Genomic DNA, 18700 nt, shown 5'->3' on the forward strand with positions numbered 1-18700 from the left:
CAGTTCTGGCTCCTTGGTGGTCTTGAGGGGGCTGGGAGAGTTTTAGAACAAAACCTTCCTGGAAGACAATGATTTAATTAATTACCCAGTCCAGGCTGATGAAATGCTCACTCTTTATAGACTTGGGTCTAGGCTGCCTGACATGCTTTGAGCCTCTTGTCACCCAACCACTTTCCTTTCAAGCAAACGCCCCCTCCAATTGCAATCCTAGGTCAATATGAAGAACAGAGCAACAGAGAACAATTCTTCTAAGATTTCTATCAACAAATCATCTAATCCAGTCCTAATGGGTAGAACCCCAAGTCTGGAAAATCATTTGTGGGTAACTTCCTTCTTGTCTCCTTGGGATATCTCATATTTCCCAACCATCTGGCTTGCTAGCCTCTTGGCTAGTAAAAAATAGAGCCAGAAGAACTTATCTAGCCCCATTTCCTCACATAGAAAAAGAAAGAAAGAACTGGAAGTTCTAGAAGGTTCTCTCTAAATGAATGTGTAGTCTTATCAATCTTTCTCCAGGTACAAGTCCTTTGTTCCCCCTGAGAGCCCGCTAGACAACTCTGAAAAGAAATACCTTTCCTAGAAATAAACATCTATTTTTTATTATTAGCACAGAACAACTTTGGAATACTGTTCTTCTACTCTTGACTCATCCTCTTCCTGGCAATCCTGCTATTTAATCACATCATGCAATTTTATGAGGAAGAAGCTGGACATTGAAGCATATCATTATTTGTTCTGCATAACTGCATACAACCACTTGGTCCTTTGATTTTCACTGGGAATTGGTCCAGGGGACCTGTGCAAGCACTCTGGATGAAAGAATGCTAGTAAAGATGAGCTGGTTTGGGTTTTTTCACCTCTTTTCTAAAGAATTACTTGTAAATGGTTTGGATTCTGGCCTCTGAGTTCCGGCTTTCTCACAAACATCCAGGCTACTAAAAAATTCACAGATTGCCAGATGGTACAACAGCAGTTCTTTGCAAAGGATCTGAGCTTTCCAGTGAACAAAGGACGTGTACTCATGGGGACAAGTGGCAACATCAGCAAAAGCTTTGGAGTGGTGGGTGTATTGGGGGAGGGGAAGTGAAATGTGGAGAGGTGAGAAAATGGGTCTTTTACCTCCAGTGACTGCTATCTGGCAGGGAAACCCAAGTCCCAACCACTACTGGTGGTAGAAGGGAGCACATCCAGAAGAAGATGAAAGAAATAAATCAAAAACTGGGATATTTTTATAGGAAGCCACAAAATTTGAAGCTGCCCATCTTCCCAATTCCTGATGGTACAAGGCAATGGAAATATGCCCAAGCTCTGGCAGATAAACTGATAAATTCCCCCAAAAAGGCACAAAAAGAAAAGCATTTGTGAACTATTGGTAACACCTTCCTAATAGGTTCCCTTACTTCCATTCCCGATTTTCTAATTCATCTTCAGAGTTATCTCTCCAAAATATTGACCTGACCATGAAATTGCATTACTCAAAATCTTCTGATGTCTTTCCACCGAACAACAAAATACGTCAGAATACTTTTGTACAGCCATATAAAATCTTACAAAATCTGGACCCAAATAATCTTTCTTACTTCTCCTACTGCTCCCACTTCACACATATCCCTGCACTTGTAAAACTACGAGCAGCCTTTCCTTTCATATATCTTCTCCTACATACTTTCCTCCTAGAATGACCTTTGGCCTCAACCAGGAATGTCTAAGTTACAGTCATCACCCTTTACACCTCTACCTACATGAAAATCTAGGTCTTCAGAGCTTAAATCTCTGCCTCTTTTATGGCAGTTTTTACATTTTCCATTGCATCACATTTTTTTTTTTCTGCACATCCTTTGTTTTTCCATCTGAACTGCAAGCTCAGATGATGGGACAGCTTCGTATTCAATGTTCTTATCCCTAAGAGCACCTTTCAAAGTCTATAATATAAGAGACCCTTGATAAACATTTATTGAGTGATTCATTCTGCCTCACAACCCTAGATATCTGTTCCTGGCATTGTTTTTTACCTGTCTGCCACTGGGGGTAAGACTGCTAAGCAACAGTCAAATACAACTAGTTACAGGAAAGGTCCTACATGAATTGGCAAAGGACTCTGTCATCCAAACTCTTCAAGGCTTGGCAGTCACAGATTAGTCTGCCAATATTTACTGAGTGACTGTAGTATCCAAGCCACTTGATAGATACTGTGGAAGATACAAGGTAATAATTGACATAACTTTTTTTTAAGCATCTCTTCTGTTATGTACTGTGGTAGTCACCTTACACACACTAATGTTTTTAATACCACAACTCACTGAGAAAGGCAGTATTATCAGCACCATCATAAAACTAAAAAAAAAAAAAAAAAAAAAAAGATAGACTTAAGTGACACATGGCATCTGGCATCCAAGAATTATAATATGCTTGCAAATGTCAGGCAAACCCAAATAGATTTAAGAAATGATCATATCTATACTTCCTAACAAGAGGAAGCACAGGTGTCAAAGGTCAAGTGAGAAGACTCTGGCTATAAGAACTGATATCTTTTTTTTTGGGGGGGGGGTAAGATTTTATTTATTTATTTAATAGACAGAGATCACAAGTAGGCAAAGAGGCAGGCAGAGAGAGAGAGGAAAAAGCAGGCTTCCCGCCGAGCAGAGAGCCCGATGTGGGGCTTGATTCCAGGACCCTGGGATCATGACCTGAGCCGAAGGCAGAGGCTTTAACCCACTGAGCCACCCAGGCGCCCCAAGAACTGAAATCTTTGAAGAGGCAGAATCTGAAGCAGGTCTTAAAAAATGGACAGGATTTATACCGACGGAGTTTGGGGTGGGTACTCCAGGTAGAGCTGGTGTGTGCAAAGGGAGGGAGGACATATTCAAGGTCTGCTTGATGAAACAGATTTTGATTCCGTTTTGATTCATGAGGAAAGAAATGATGGGACTAGAAAGTTAGAACTTACCTGCCAGCCATTCACCTAGTCTTCCCTGTACTTTTCACAGTTGGTAAATAAATGTGTGACTGTTTAAGCTGTCAGTTCCGTGAGAACAGGAACCATGGCAGTTATATTCTCTGATGGTCTCTTAGTGCCAGGAGTTCACAAATAATTTGCTAACTAGTTGAACAACAGAAATATATCCTAAATGAATGAATGATGGAGTGACCTGATGCACAGATGATTGAGCTAATCTGTGCCAAATCTTAAAGTTCTGCAAGTCTAAGAAGGCTGGTCCATCGAATAGAATAAGGATAATTCTTAAACACTAACCCAAGAACAGAAGTAAACTTCATAACTCTTCTGTGCCATCTCTTTAATCAGCAGGAAGAGAGGGATTTTCTCAAAGGAAATTTCATTTCTTATTTACCACTTGGTCCAGGCTGTCATCCCATGATGTGTTTCAACCAAAAAGCATGTTTTTTTCTACACCAGCAAGTGGAAGAGTCCCTTCTATCTGTGTCCCCCTAAAATGGCCAAGACACTAGCAAAGGTTTTACTAGACAACAAAGGACAAAGAACAAGAAAGAATGATGCATTCACTTTAGGAAGATAATCTGTGTTTTTTAGTAAGAAAATCTACACCCTCTCTGAGAAAATGGAATTTTCGCTTAAAAAAAAAAATAGCCCAGGGCCAGGTTTTTGTAGACTTTTCATAGCACTGGGCTTCCCCACAGCAGAGATGGGAAGACCGGGCATGGAAGGCGCACATTAATAGCTCCCGTAAATTATTGATGAGCAAGGCTGATGAATTAGCATTCAGGCCCCAAACCTGGGCCCTCAGCTAGAATCAGAGAATTCAGAGCTGGAAGGTAATGTGAAGGTCATCCATTAATCCAATGCACTTCTTTTTACAGATGGGGAAACTGAGACCCAAAGAGGCAACTTGTGACCTCTGTAATATTATACAGCCAGTTAGTGAATGATCTGGGGCCAGAAGCAGGCATCCTATTCCTAGTCCAAGGCCATATCTCGCTATACAGTGCTGCCTTTCTGCCATGGGGACTGAGGACTGATATTCCATCAAACCTGTCACACATGAATGTGACTTGTACAACCTCAAAGTTAAATGGCACTTCAGAAGCCAGCAGTGCCCACCACTTCCCAAAAAACAGATCCCTTCTCTAAGAGCCCATCAAGAGTGCCTCCAGACCATAGTCCCAGGTTTTTCCACTCTTACACAGCTCTGAATTCTGGAAGTTTTTCCTTCCTTTAGACAAAAGTCTTTTTCTCTGGAACTTCTACCCATTAACTACACTCTAATTTCACCACTGAAACTAGCCTGTGACCTTGGCTAAGTTCTCCAACTCCTTAAGACTCATTTTTTCCTCCATATAATTGAAACTTTTCTCAACCATTGAAGATTATTAAGAAGATTATTTAATGAGCACAAACTGCTTAGCACAATGCCCATCATCCAGTTAGTGCTAATTAAATATTGAGCACTGGTCTTACCCAACCTTCTCGGAGACAGAAGTCTTTGTTCAGGAGGTATGTCTACTGATGTATCAGGCTTGTCCATTTCCAGAGAAAGGGAGGGAGTGGTCAAAGATTGAAAACCAGCCTGAGTGGCCTAAGATGGCAGGAACCCTCTTGGCTTTGTGGACATAAATCTTAGCAAGAGCTCAACTCCAACTACCATCCAAATACTGCTTCTACGCTAGAGGAAATACTGAGGTTCGAAGCTGAATCTTCACCATAAATCAAGGAGAGATTAATGTGGAGTTCATTTGATAAATTAACAAAAATTCTGGTGTTCAGGTTGAGTGCCGTACCCTCTAGCATGCATGGAAGGTCAGTAAGGGCTTTACCCCCCACAGTTGTTCTCTGGAAGTTCCCATCCCACAAATGATACTTTGCTGGAGTTAAGCGATACACTGAAGAGAGGAATAACAAGTATGGGCCAAAGGAAGGAGGATCTAAGCATGCACTCCAATGGAACAAGGCAGTTGATGAGGTAGAAAGAGGCAAGAAAAGGATTTGCCAAGTGGCAGAGAAAGAGCAAACAGGAAGCCTGAACCAGAGGGGAAAGCAGCAGGTGAAGATGCCTACCAAGATGACAATAGGAGAAAAACTTGGGATTATAACTATTTAAAAAAAAAAAAAAAAAAAGAGCGGTGCCTGGGTGCCTGGGTGGCTGGGTCGGTTCAGCATCCAACTCTTGGTTTCAGCTCAGGTCATGATCTCAGGGTTGTGGGATCAAGCCCTGTGTCAGGCTCTGGGCTCAGCAGGGAGTCTGCTTGAGATTCTTCCCTCCTTCTCCCTCCCTCTGCTCTTCCCCCTGTTCCCACACACATGCCCTTGCGCTCTCTCCCTCTCAAATACATAAATACACAAATAAATAAACACATAAATAAATAAGTAAATAAATAAAATCTTGAAAGAAAGAAAATGTCCCGTTATGTGGGGATGTGAAGAAATTGGGTCCTTTGTGCATGGTTGGTGGGAACATAAAATGAGGTAGCTGCTATGGAAATGGTTTGGTCGTTCCTCAAATTATCATATGGCCCAGCAATCCCACTTCTGGATATATATCCAGAAGAAGGGAAAACAAAGAATCAAAGAGATACTTGTACACCAATGTTCGTAGCAGCATTGTTCACAAATAGCTCAAAGACTGGAGGAACCCAAGTGTCCATCGACCGATGAGTAGATAAACAAACGTGATATATTCAGAATGGAGTATTATTCAGCTTTAGAAAGGAAGGCAACTTTTGACACATGCTACAACATAAGCGAAGCTTCAGGACATTAGGCTAAGTGAAATAAGCCAGTCACAAAAGGACAAACACAGTATGACTTTGCTTATGTGATGTCCCCAAAGTAAACTCACAGAGACAGAAAGTGGAATGGGGGATGTCAGGGGCTGGAGGTGGGGGAGAGTGGACAGTTAGTGCTCAATGGGGACAGAGGTTTAGTTTTGTAAGATATAAGAGTTCTGTAGAGGCATGGTGGCACTCACTGCACAACAATGTGCATGAACCTAAACCACTTAGCTGCATGCTTAAAAATGGTTAAGAAGGTCAATTTTCGGTTGAGTGTATTTTTCCACAACAAAAAGCTTATTTTAAAAAAAGGTGGGGGCGCTTGGGTGGCTCAGTGAGTTAAAGCCTCTGCCTTTGGCTCAGGTCACAATCCCAGGGTCCTGGGATCGAGCCCCAAATAGGGCTCTCTCCTCAGCAGGGAGCATGCTTCTTCCTCTCTCTCTCTCTGCTGCCTCTCTGCCTACTTGTGGTCTCTGTCTGTCAAATAAATAAATAAAATCTTAAAAAAAAAATTCTTTTAATTTAAAAAAAAAGAAGATAACATCAGGAAAACCCCCTTGTACGTACCTATATGCCAGATCTTTTCAAGTCAACCTTTCGAATGAGGTTCATTTTTTTTCTTTAGCTTTTTTTTTTAATTTTTTATTTTTTATAAACATATATTTTTATCCCCAGGGGTACAGGTCTGTGAATCGCCAGGTTTACACACTTCACAGCACTCGAATGAGGTTCATTTTGTTGTTTGTCTGGCTTCTTGAAAAAAGAAAATAAACAAAAATACATCAACACAGAAAATGGCACTCCTGGAAACGGAGTTCAGAAATGTGGAGACCAATGTCCCAAGACCAAAAGCTGGGATATTTAGGATGTGAAACATAGGTTGATGTGCCCTTTGAAGAGAAAATATCACACCACTATACACGGGGGCAGGGACAGCCTACAAAGACTCAAAAAGAACTCTTGCCCTCGCCATCCATCTGACTTTTGATGGGGCTGTAAGAACTGGAAGAGCAAGGGTTCTTTTTCACTCACCTACAGTGGTGAACCTGTCCCTAAAACACTCTTCCCATGGAGCACCAGATTATCCTAAGAACCCCAGAGTTTCAGTAGATATTCAGAACAGGCTTCCAGACAGAGAAGAGAGTCTGAGAAGAATACAGCCCAGAATAAATAAGGTTGGACTAGCTCTGAGACCACAAAATACAAATCAGGCTTGAGCCTTTTAATTTTTATTTACCACACACAGATCTTTATAAACAAGATTTAGGCTGCAGACCCAAGTAAGGATTATGGTTTCATTGTTGGTTTTGTTTTGTTCTGCTCTGCTGTTTTTTTTTTTTTTTTTTCCTTTCCAATAGGAACTTTGGATTTTTACACTAAAAACTGATAAACCCCATTGCCACTCTACATACGCACACATTTGTACACAGAAGGAAGGCTCTGCTGGGGGTCCATGATTCAGCAGCAAGTCCTGCTGAGCTGTGTGTTGGCCTGGCGTTTTGGAGAGGGGTGTGGCTGCCCAGGAATTCACAAAAGCATGCTGAAAAGACAGATAAGCTTCTAGAGAAATCAGGGCAGGGAATAATTTAGTAGAAAAAAACAAACGAAAAAACAAAAAACCCTGGTCTGGGGCTAAGTTTTAGGAAACGAAGAACCAAATCTCTAATGGGTGATGCCCTTTTATAAATCCAATGATTCTCAGTGAAGGAGCCACAGAGTAGTAAAAGCTATTTTTCACACTTCAAGCAGCCTATTGGAAACTGAGTATCTGCCCAGGATGTGGTCACATGGGCTAAGTGAAAAGTCAAGTTGTTTTGTGTTTGAGCTGGAAGTCTACAGACTCAGTGTGCTAACACTGGTTGCCTCATCCCAGTCAAAACTTCTCATTGGCCATTGATGAGATCACGGACATTTCTGGAATGAGGTTTTCCTTCCCATTCTGCTGTATGTCTTTGATTAATAAAAATGGAATTACAACTGAATGATTACTTGTTAACTGCAGTTTAGCAGACAAAATCTTAAAAACGCTGGGTTAGCCAAGGGAAACAACAGAAGGGGTCCTTTGTGGTGAAAACTTTGGGAGCCACCCTTGAGCTCCCCATTCCTTTCCCTGAACATGCACAATTCCAAGGGAATAAACAGGCTTCCCTGGAGCCAGAGTGGAGCGTGCCTGTTGTGTGAGAAAACTCAAAGAGAGACAGTGTAAATTAACTGCATCTGGTTAGACTGAGTGAGCAGGGGGAGGAGATAATTAGTTGGCATTATAGGAACAAGGGCAAAGATGAGAGTTCTATATTTACTCAGAGGAAATCCGAAATAGACTACTTTGCACCCGTTTGGTGCTCATGGGGGAATCTCAACATCTCTAATTGGCAGACGTTGAACACAGGGAGTGAACGCACAACTCAACCAAACCCCTGAATGACACAAACCACCCGTCCCACTTCCAACACATGGAAACCTGACTCTAGCTCCTGTTACTTCCACAACGAAGGGAAGAAGGCCAAGGTAAGTCACAAAGATACCCAGGAGCAATAATAAAACCAGAAGGAACAATGTCATCAAACGAAAGCCTGACAGTGAGTAGACAGAACAAATGCATCTGTGTATCATAAAATGGGTTCTCGAAACACCGGATGATGGCCAATTTACCTGTACTCTTGGATATTTATGTCTCCATGTGTAGATGAGCAACATTTCAAAAGTAATACGTATTTCAAGTGATGCAGAGACATCACTGGGCTGTTTTACTCTGCAAATGATAGTAAAAAATAAATGCCATTGCCACATAAAGCTCTATCACATGCAGCCAAAATACAATGTCCACCTTCTGAGAAGAATGCAAGGCATTCTAGCACAAACCATGAAAGCACCTAATTTGAAACTCTTCTCTCTGTGGAGACTCTACACAGAGATGTAGATAAAAGACTACCTTCTCTTGTACATGTAATGTGTTCACATAGGATGAAAATGTAAATATGTTTGGCTTTATCCTCAGGTGCAGGCTCCTTGGGTTTCTTAATGCAAGAACGGCTCCATGAGGAGTCTTCAGGATGTGTGCTGATGAGATGTAAGGTGCAGCTCAGCATTTGTATGTTTGCAACCATTTCTAAAGCTGGTTTGTGGGTTATTCACCACAAGAGAAGAGGTACTTGTCATGAGGTTGGAGGAGCATCTTGAAAGGGAGCAAAAGTGTGTGAAGGAGAGATGATTGGTGAGGTCAGTGTGCATGCCAGGAGGGACAGGGTCTGCATCTAGCTTGTTCTCATAGGCTTCAGATTTCCCCCCAGGGATCCTTAGGGCATCCTGGGATGTTGGGAAATGGGGCCATGTGCAATCAACACATCCAAGTCACATAAGTCAAGACAGACAGTGCCAGGAGAAGGAGGCTGTGGCAGCAAAGGGAACATGAGCCAAGAAGGACGGATGGCTTGCTCTAGGACCAGCTTTATTCCACTCAGCTGTGCAATCATGGGCAAGTCATATCAGCATTCTTGGGCCAGTTTCCATCTGTCAAATGAGGAAGATGGCTGACCCCAAAGAGTTCTTACAACTCTTTCATTGGGAGCTTCCATGCACTTTCAGAAAAAAAGAGAAACCAAAACCAAAAAAGGAAATTCCAAGCAGCTCCCTAAAATGAGTCTCACCTAAAACTCCTATGTTGGCAAAAGTACTCCTACAACCAACAAACATTTGACATTTGGTTATTATCCTCTTCTAAGCATCTCAGAGAAGACTGCAAAACTGCCATGGGTAGATACTTCTGGAGCCTCCTGAAACCTAGAGTGGCAGGCAGTACCCTTCGGTCATACCACTGAAGAGCAGAGATGCTGAGTGCTTTGTCCAAGGTCAGGAATGAGGACAGGATCAGTATTCCAGGCTCCTCATTCCTAGGGCTATGCTATACTTTCCACAAAGAAACCAAGCTGGCTTTCTGGGAAGAATGCCAGAGGTTCCATTCTCCCAGCTGAGAATTCATTGGAATATTGGAATAACAACTTTGGAGACTGTGGTCTCTCCAATCCATTTCAGGACCTGGCTAGAAACATGAAAACCCAAAGAAAGAAGCAATAGGGAATTATTCCGTTTTTTAACGAAAGAGAAAAAATTAGGGGTGGGAATAGGGGATTTCTTAAAAATTACATGATTGCTGGAAGTTAATTTGGTATTTCTTCATTGGTTTGTAAGTTCTGTTTCCAATCACAAAAACAGACAGCTGAGGATGCCTAAATCACATTTCAATGAATTAGCATCTTGTCCCAGAGAATCTTTCCCACTCTGAATATAACATAAGACCCAGAATGCAATGCTCTGTGGTAAAACAGAATCTCCCTCAGTGCAAGAGAGAGCTTGTCACAATCCCCTAAACTGTAATCTAAACTGATAGTCTTCAAACCCAACAGCAATCACTGAGAATGATAAAGGAGTTGCCGCTTAACTTGGGGGACACTGCCTCTTCCAAGAAACTTACTGAGACCCAGCTCTGCCAGATAGGAGAGCAGGAATCCTTTACCATCCACATACTCCTTATTAGGTTGACATCAGTGCACCTGGAAAAGAACCCCATCATAGATTTAGAGACACGGGTTCAGAAAAGAAGGTTCTGACTTCTTCCAAGAAAGTTCAACCAGAACAAGAAAACACATGTTGGACTGGCTTTGCCTTGAAGACATGAAACCAACCTTATGGCAAATCCCAAGCAATTGGTACTCAGCGTTGAGATTCATAAAGGAAAGAAACCAGGAATAATCGCTTCAATTGCTTTCTCCCCCTACCTGTCGATGATGACGGGGTCTGAAGGAGTCTCATTTCTGTTCCCACAACTTTTCTTCTCACAACATCGACTGTAGATTGGGAAGGAACCAAGAGAATAAAAGAAATTTGTTAAAATCAACAAAATACAATGAGCATACAATGTAGAAACATTCACAAAAGTGATTATGTCCTAGGTAACCTCTTAGCATTCAGTTGCTTGAGCTCAGGATTTATGGCTATGTTTAAACACAACACTGAACCCTAAGCCCAAAGATACTCTCTCAAATTCTCACTCTATAACTTATAACTGGGTAATTTTCAGCAAATCACAACTTTCCCAGGAGCCATACCTGTATTCTGAACCACGGGCGTTGGATTTTTTAATCTATAAGGTCACTTCCAGTTCCATATGGACTGATTTTATGATTGTGTCTTTTAGATCTGTGTGTCTTAATAAATATTTGAAGAAAGAAGGGAAAGGAGAAGGCATAAAATAGACCCCGAGTAGCTGCCTGGCTTTATCAACCTTATGTACATAATAATAATATCTTTCCAGAGAACTCAGTATACTTTATAAACATTTAGTTATTTATCCATTTCTCTCATTTTCTAAAGATGAAGGAGGAAGACCAGAACCATGATGTACATTGTAAAATTGGGAGAAAATGAGGCAGAGAGACACAAAATGAGGTAGAGAGACCTAAAATGATCTTTCGCATGATTTCCACCAACGTCAAGAACAGAATTGGGACTTCCTGTGTAAGTCCCAACCTGAAGCTGCTACCTCCCAAGACTTCCACCTAGCAAAGTGCTGGGTACCTGGTAGATGCTGGAGAAAGGCTTGTGGAAGTATCTGGGAGAGAGAAAGAAAAGAAGAAGCCATACAGCAACTACAGCAGATAGGAAGGACTCTGTCGGACCTGAGCCGTGAGAAAATGCTCTGATCCAAAGGTGTCTTTAAGAAGGACCTAGACAGATGTGACAAAAGCAAAGGAGACTGGGTGGTGGAGAAGCACTCGAAAATCATCTCCCCTTGAGGCTGCCCACTGCCACCAGACCTCAGGCTTCCAAATACCTCTTGGCTCATTCAAGCACCTGGTCTACCATCAACAGGGTTGCTTAAGAACATAGCCTTGACATTGCATAGAAAAAAAAAAAAATGACCATCCACACTGGTCGGAGACTATGCCTCATAACCATCAGGAAATAAGCAAACTAGATGCCAGCACTGCCCTTCCTACAATCTGTTTAAGTTTGAGAACAAAGCAACACAATGGAAAGATGGCTGAAGTGAGAATCGGGGCTCTGGCGTCCCATAGACACTGTCACCAAGCAGCTGAGAGAAGGTAGTCAAATCTGTTTAATCCCTCTGGGCTTTGCCAACCTTATATATAAAATTAAAGTACTGGACTAGATTATCTCCAGAGGCCCTTCTTTGTTTCGGAAGCAGTGAGGCAGTGAGATCCCCAAGCCCTCTTTGGAAGTGATGACAAAACAAGGCAAAGAGCAAGACCACAAGGCAACAGGGACTCTGAGGCCTACCACCAGTCCAGACACAGTTTGCTTTGTGGCTCCCTCCAGTCCACTTGCCCTCTCTGGTCCTCCACAGAATTAAAAAAACAAACAAACGAATAAAGAAGTCTTTGTAAAACTTTTCAAGTTCACTCCTAGAAGGGTATGTGGGATTACCTGGCGACTTACTCTACCTTTCTCCAAGAGCAAGATAGACTGGAGAAGTGCTAAACAAGTTTCACCAAATGAGCGCTAGGAGGTTTTAAGAAATTTAATCAAATTAGAAGGAAGTAAAAGAAAAACTGTCTCAATGTTCTTAAATACCAGAGCTTGCCACTGGGGACTCTCTGAAATAATATTTTGCCTTTGAAATTATATTGGGTCTTAACTTTTAAAATTTCAATCCATCCCAAGATTAACACCAATAAAAATGCTGGCCAGCTGCTTTCCCACCTCCCCAAGCCCTTGTCTCTCTTCCCAACTCCCTACCACCACCCACTCCCCTCACCTACCTCTCCCTACTTCTGTTGCTGATGTCAGCAGAATACCTCTGTAGCTCAGGCAAAGCTTTTTTTTCTTAGCAACACAATTTCAGAAGTCCAGGCATGCTTGTTACCTAAAGACCTTCTAGCTAGACTCCCCTTTGACATCAGTAGTATGTCAATCTAACCCAAATATGTGTGCGACACCAGTACAATTTAATTACAAGAGCACGGACTGTCAGGTTGTGCCAATCTGTTTAGTTTGAGAAGGAATGATTCTGAAGAGGCCGAGTAAGTTTGCAGAATTGCTGAGCTGAATTCAGCTGCTTTCCATGGGGATTTTCTCCGAAGGAATAGAAAAACAGATAAAAATGGAAGCCTGGTGCCTCTCATAGAAGAAGGAAATGATATTCAAGGAACAATGCAGAGAAACCTTAGGACTCAATCTTTCATGTTCCAATGGTAACATATTTAAGTACAATCTCTAATGTTAATAGCACAGAAGAGATGTAGGAGATACTTACTTGGTCCAGGCTATAATAGTAAAAGAATAAAAATAATAGGAATGGACTGCATGTGCTCCATCTGAGCCCCTCTCAAAATTTCTCAGGGTGAGGCAAAACTACTTCTTTTCCTTTCTTTAAAAAAAAAAAAAAAAAAGTTCTCATTAAGAAGTCTTAGTTACTTTTTTGTTTAAATCTGGTTTCTTAAATGACATTCCATCCTCATGCCAGTAATATTAACATAAGCAAGGGGAAGTGGAAAGTGGAGGACATTCATGAACCCCCAGTCTGCAAACAATCGTGCTGGGATCAGATATGTGTTTGGTGGATGAGAAGGACTGGGGCCCTGAATTACTCAGATAACAAACTCCATTCTCCTCTCCCTTTGCTGTAGAGACAAAGCCTGTGCAACCAACTTCAGGTTCAGCTACTTTAGTGAAAAGGCTTTATAGGGTTATCTTCCAACCAGCAATGCTCTAGGTCTGATGTTCCTGGTGTTTCCTTAAATCAGAAGATTTCAAGACTGTAAAATAGGAAAGGAAGGGGGAAAATAAACAAAGAGAAGAGGAAACTGAACTTGGCACTAGGTTGACTGTGTTCCTAACTACCACAGAGAGGCTCAGAAGGGCTTTTTCTCCCTAATGAATGAAAACGCAGGTTGGTCCTCCACTCCGCAGTTTGGCCGTGTTTGATTTATTTTATTCTAATTCTTAACTCAGAGAACCTTTTCCCTGAAACGCTCTCAACCTTTTCCCTCAAATGCTACAGGACTCTCTGGTCCTCCCCAGCTCACAGAGTCTCTAGAGAGGGAAAGAGAAAAAATAAACCAAGTTGGTGATGAGGCTGGGGGACTATGGAAAATCGCATCCCAGTCCTGAATCTTACCTGCATTTTTCCAAAAGGAAGAAGAAAGGGGGCCAAAGGATGGCTGAAGAAGAAAAAAAGCCCCAGCCTTGGACACAGGGTGTCCAGTCCGTCAAACTCCTGTTCAAGACAAGCGAATGTGCCCTTTCCCCTCCAAAATCGTTTTTAAAATTCAAGCCTCAACTTTCAAAAATCTGTCTCTAATTTCAAACTCAAATAAGCGCACAGCATGGTGGCTTTTGTTTTGTTTTCTTCTCCCCAACTCCTCCCTGCGATTGCATAACAAAAGTGTCTAAATTCACACCATCTGGCCGGTAAAGACACTGGCCCCACTGCCCGGCTGGCCCATCTGATTAGGACCCTGTCTAGCCTGCGCCTTGTGGCGAAAAGTCACAGCTGTGGGGTTTGCTCGCGCTCAATACAGCTCTGTTATTAGCCAGCTGTAGGCCTTGAGACGACTTCTGTTCAAATTATAATATCTTTTAACCCTCTGAGCATTGAGGGCACAGGGCTGGCTGGCAGCAACATAACAACTAGATCTCTCCTTGCTAATAATTGGCAAAATGAACTAAAGCAGGGAAGAGAGGAGCAGAGACAACTGGGAAAGGGAGAAAAAGTTATTCCTAAAGAGATTTATTTTGTTCTCTCTGAAAGTTCAATGCCAATTTATGAGCTTTTTTTTTTTTTCTTTTCCTAAGGATTACAGAACATAAAACCATTCAAGGAAATTTTCAGGTATGCCCAAGACCAAAGGGAACGAAGAGTAGGAAATAACCCCTCAGAACAGCTCATCTGATTCATCCTTCAATCACTGGCTGCTCTCCCTGGCCCCTAAAATGTGGGAGAAGGAACTTTTTTCCACTTACTGGACAATCAACCAGCTCTAACTGACAAATTGAGATCTTCCCCTCTGATTACATCCAATATTTGCCATCACCCCAACTATCTCCCAAAACACACACACACACACACAAAACACACACACACACAACACACACACACCCCATACACAGTACTCATCCAACGGATCATTTATTTATCCATAATTAATATTTGTTTTAAATTCTAGTTTGGGGAAGAAAATCACAGAACGTCTTCCCAGGTCTCAGACGCAGAGAAGTTACAGTACATTAAATTTTTATATTGTGTTACTAATGCAGACTAAACTAGAGGCTTTAAAAATTGATGCTGTTACTTAAACAGCATAAAATGAGGAGGATTTGATTGGGCTTAAAAATAAAAATGTCAGCCTTAACTACAGCTGGATGGGGCGTGCGAGTGTTATTTAAAGTGATAGGTATAATTTGTCAGACAATGGGCCAGTTTGGGGGTTTGTTTTCCTTTCTTTTAAGAAGATAATCTCTCCAAACAAAGACATTTAAAAGTATAAAGAGGGATAAAAAAAAAAAAAGTCCTTCAGTTACCCAACCAAATCAAAGTGTTCCATTTAATCTCAGGTATTACATGCAAGCTCTTCTTGGAATTGCATTTCCTTTTTGAAGGAATCTATCAGGGACCCTGGGATAATGGAGTGGCTATCTGCTCACTCCATTACCCATGGCCTCTCCCAGTTACTCAGGCAGGGAAACGCCATTCTCCTCCGCTGAGGCCACGAGCAGAATTGAACTTTGCATTTGGCAAAGTTTGTTTTTCTAATACTTGGTCAAAACCAAAACAAACATGGCTGATTGTTATGGTTTCTTTCTGACTGGGTTGGGAGGGAGTCCAGGCAGCTGGGAGCTGCCCATAAAACAGTCCAAACTAAATCAGATGGCCCGCAATTATCCAAAACTAGCAAGTCTGGAGCTGGTGGACGTTCACTGGGACAACAGCAGAGTAAGGAAGAACAGGCTTTTCTCTTCAATCCGAGATTTGGGAGGAAGAAAAACGTGTATGACCTTGACATTTAAATGTTTATAGTCAAATAGCCACCTCTTTCCAGAGTTTCCGTTTCTCTTTTGCTGTGGTGGGTCCCCAGTACTTAAAAGTTTGTTCAAAGGATGGATAATTAAGTGTGTGGATGAATTTCTTCTAATTTTTAATTCTCTTCTAGTCAAGCAGAAGAAGGGACTTAAATGGAACGATTGGTCTCCGGAAAGAAGATGGGGGAAAATGCAGGGATCTGGAGACTACACCGCTCACAACTTGATGCTCAGAATCCAACTGTTGCTCTGGACCCCTGTAATGAGGTCGTCTCCCCGCTTCTCCCACTAGTGGTCAACGGGACTGCTCTTTCTCTCCAGTAGTTTCTCCTGACCTCAGAAACTCCCCTGACAAGGGAAATCTTCGGAGAAGCGACATCCCCCGAGGAAGGAAACCCTTCGGCATCACAGAAATGTGCCACTGTGGTTGGGGTTGGGGGGATTCACCCTCGGGTAGTTCCTCTCCCAGACTGCAAGTCTGTTCCAGTGCTTTGACTCCATATTCCACAAGTAGCCCCTCCTGGAAATCTACCAGGAGCGTGCAGAACAGGCTGGAACCTAGCCGTGCGGACCTCGGGTAGAGTCCCAAAGTCTGCAACCCCAAACTTGGCCGGGAGCTGCCCGGCCCCTCCCTGCGCTACCACTGACCTCGGGACAACAGAGACATTCCTCATAACGGAGGAAACTCCTGAGATGCCGGGCTTTAAAATCCTGAGTGGTTCTTAGTTTCCTTTTGGAGTCCTAAGGGATATGCTCTAAGAATCTGGCCTTTAAGGGGGAGTTCTGGCAGATCAGCCCCCCGGGGTAAGGCCTCCATCCCGTGGAGCCACCACTCCTGAAAGTCAATGGCTGGGAGGCACGCAAGCCAGCCAGCGCGGCTCACCTGTCCCGCTTTCCAGCAAAGCCCGCAGGAAAAAGAGACACTTACCTGCACATCACTTCATGGGTCAGGAGAACGCGGCACATTTCTGGATTCTTATTTTGTCCCTCGTAAGCTATGGGCTGCAAAGGAGTGTGGGGAGTTTGTGGGGAGGCAGGAAGAGAACACAGGAGGGCCATGGAGAGACAAAGGAAAGGGGACTTCAGAACGAGCACAGAACTGATGTTTCCCCCTCTGCCCACTACTTCATTAGGAGTTAGCACAGAACCTGAGCTGTGGCCTGATTAATTCAAGCGAAAGAATAATAGAGAAGTTTGCCCTAGTGAGGACATATTTCCTGCAAAAGGGAACGTTTGGGAGGATGGGATCTCCCACCAATTGCTTCCTCTCTTCACCCCTTTGCTCTCCTATCCCCAACCCCAACCAGAAAGAAAGAGGACACGGTGGGGAGAATGGGAAAAAAATGGCTCTCCAGGTTGGACAAGGTGCTAGTTGATGTGGAGAGGCATGTGAAGTCCGACCCAGGCAATCGTGGGGAGGTAGGCAGAGGTCGGGGGAGGGGGGCGGGGGAGGGAAGGTGCGGTGCTGGGGGGTCAGGGGTGCCCGAGAGTAAAGGAGACCAGTGCCGGCTCACCTGCTTGGTGACTGAGTCGATGAGCCTGACGTATAGGTCCTGCTCCGTGCGGACGCCTGTGGGGGAGGGTTGGGGGCAAGAGGTAAGGGCCACGGAGCTGCTGGCAGCACCCAAACCAGTCCCTGCTCCGGGGGATGGAAGTCCAGGCAGCAGCCCCCGGCTCCCGAATTCCTGCAAGCACTTGGGCTGTGCGGTCCTGGGAGCAAAGACGACGCACTCGCCTCTGTCCCTGCCTGAGCCTCCTGCAGCCCTGCGTTCCCCTGTCTGGAGGCTGACTGCAAGCGACTGCGACGTGGTCAGTCGCCCTCCTAGCAAGAGAAATGAGCAGGCACCGCCAACGCTATGCGCTTACCATTGCTGTAGAGGAGCTGTAACTTATAGTGGGTGCCGTTGTTGGTCTTCTCGTTGCCTTGTTCCTGAAAAGACAAGCAATGTTCGAGTCCCTTGCCTTCCAGCACCCCCCACCCAGTGAAGGAAAAACTAGAGAGCTCGCCCCGCACGGCCTCCCACCGCCTTTCCTGCCGCTCACTCCTCAGCTTTGAACAACCCCCTGCCCAGCCCCAGGTCAAAGGGCACTAGCATCTGCCCTGGGCCAACCTCTGAAACTTGCTATGGCTCTGGCCACTTGACCCTGGGCCACCCCTCTGTCCCTCCCCCTTAAAAATGTCCTCAGAAGTGTGACGAAGCCCCCCAGGAGCTGACAATAGGACACTCCACCAAGGATGCCTTTAAACCCGCCCCTCCCAACCCAACGGGTCTCTGTCCCTCCTTAAGGAGTCCCAAGGCTTCCCTTGGCAGAAAGATGCAGGGACCTGTCATTGGCAATGGCAGCATTTGGCTCTATCCCGTCAAGACTGGAGCCTCTGGGGCCACAAGCTCAGGGACCAGGGCCCAAATTCGAGGGGGACCTCAGGAAGCTTCTGCCCTAAAGCTCCGCAGGCCTAGAGAGGGCAAAAGACTTTCCTTTTGTCACATGTCCATTTCGTCTGAGATCGAATCCAGCCCCCAAACTCAAGCCTGGGTCAGCGTGGACACTGCACAGGGGAGCGAGAATGGAAAAGTGGGCTCAAAATAGGGAAGGCGGGTCAAGACTGGGCTCTAGGTCTCCACTCCGCGGGCGCTGGCAGGTGTGTATAAAATAGAATAACCCCGGAAAAGGACATGCTCTGGTCTGAAGGGGGTTTGCTCCATGGTCAGTCCATGCGCAGGCTCTGCTAATGACCCAGAGGCTGGGTTCATACAGCCGCCAGCACCCCCGCAGCGAGGAGGTACCCGAAATTGACTGACTCAGAGGCTGGGGCCAGAAGCCTCGATTTATCATTCCTGATGATATGAGTGGAAAGGTGTCTCGAATGACAGATGGAATCTTTAGTATTGTGCAAGGAGGTAGTTATCAGGCCGTG

General features: G+C 44.0%; 1 protein-coding gene across 2 annotated transcripts in view; it reads right to left on the reverse strand.

Annotated features, from left to right (window-relative positions):
* Positions 1-18700, reverse strand: part of EBF2 (EBF transcription factor 2) — a 188056-nt gene that overhangs the window by 165971 nt on the left and 3385 nt on the right. For both annotated transcript variants that reach the window (XM_032332212.1, XM_032332213.1), the window contains exons 3-6: positions 17650-17713; positions 17298-17353; positions 16712-16785; positions 10521-10589 (exon numbers count right to left, since the gene is read on the reverse strand). In XM_032332212.1, coding sequence (XP_032188103.1) covers positions 10521-10589; positions 16712-16785; positions 17298-17353; positions 17650-17713 — 263 coding nt within the window. The remainder of the gene's footprint in view (positions 1-10520; positions 10590-16711; positions 16786-17297; positions 17354-17649; positions 17714-18700) is intronic.

This window comes from Mustela erminea, chromosome 2, assembly GCF_009829155.1.
Source record: "Mustela erminea isolate mMusErm1 chromosome 2, mMusErm1.Pri, whole genome shotgun sequence".
NCBI classification, from domain to species: Eukaryota; Metazoa; Chordata; class Mammalia; order Carnivora; family Mustelidae; genus Mustela; species Mustela erminea.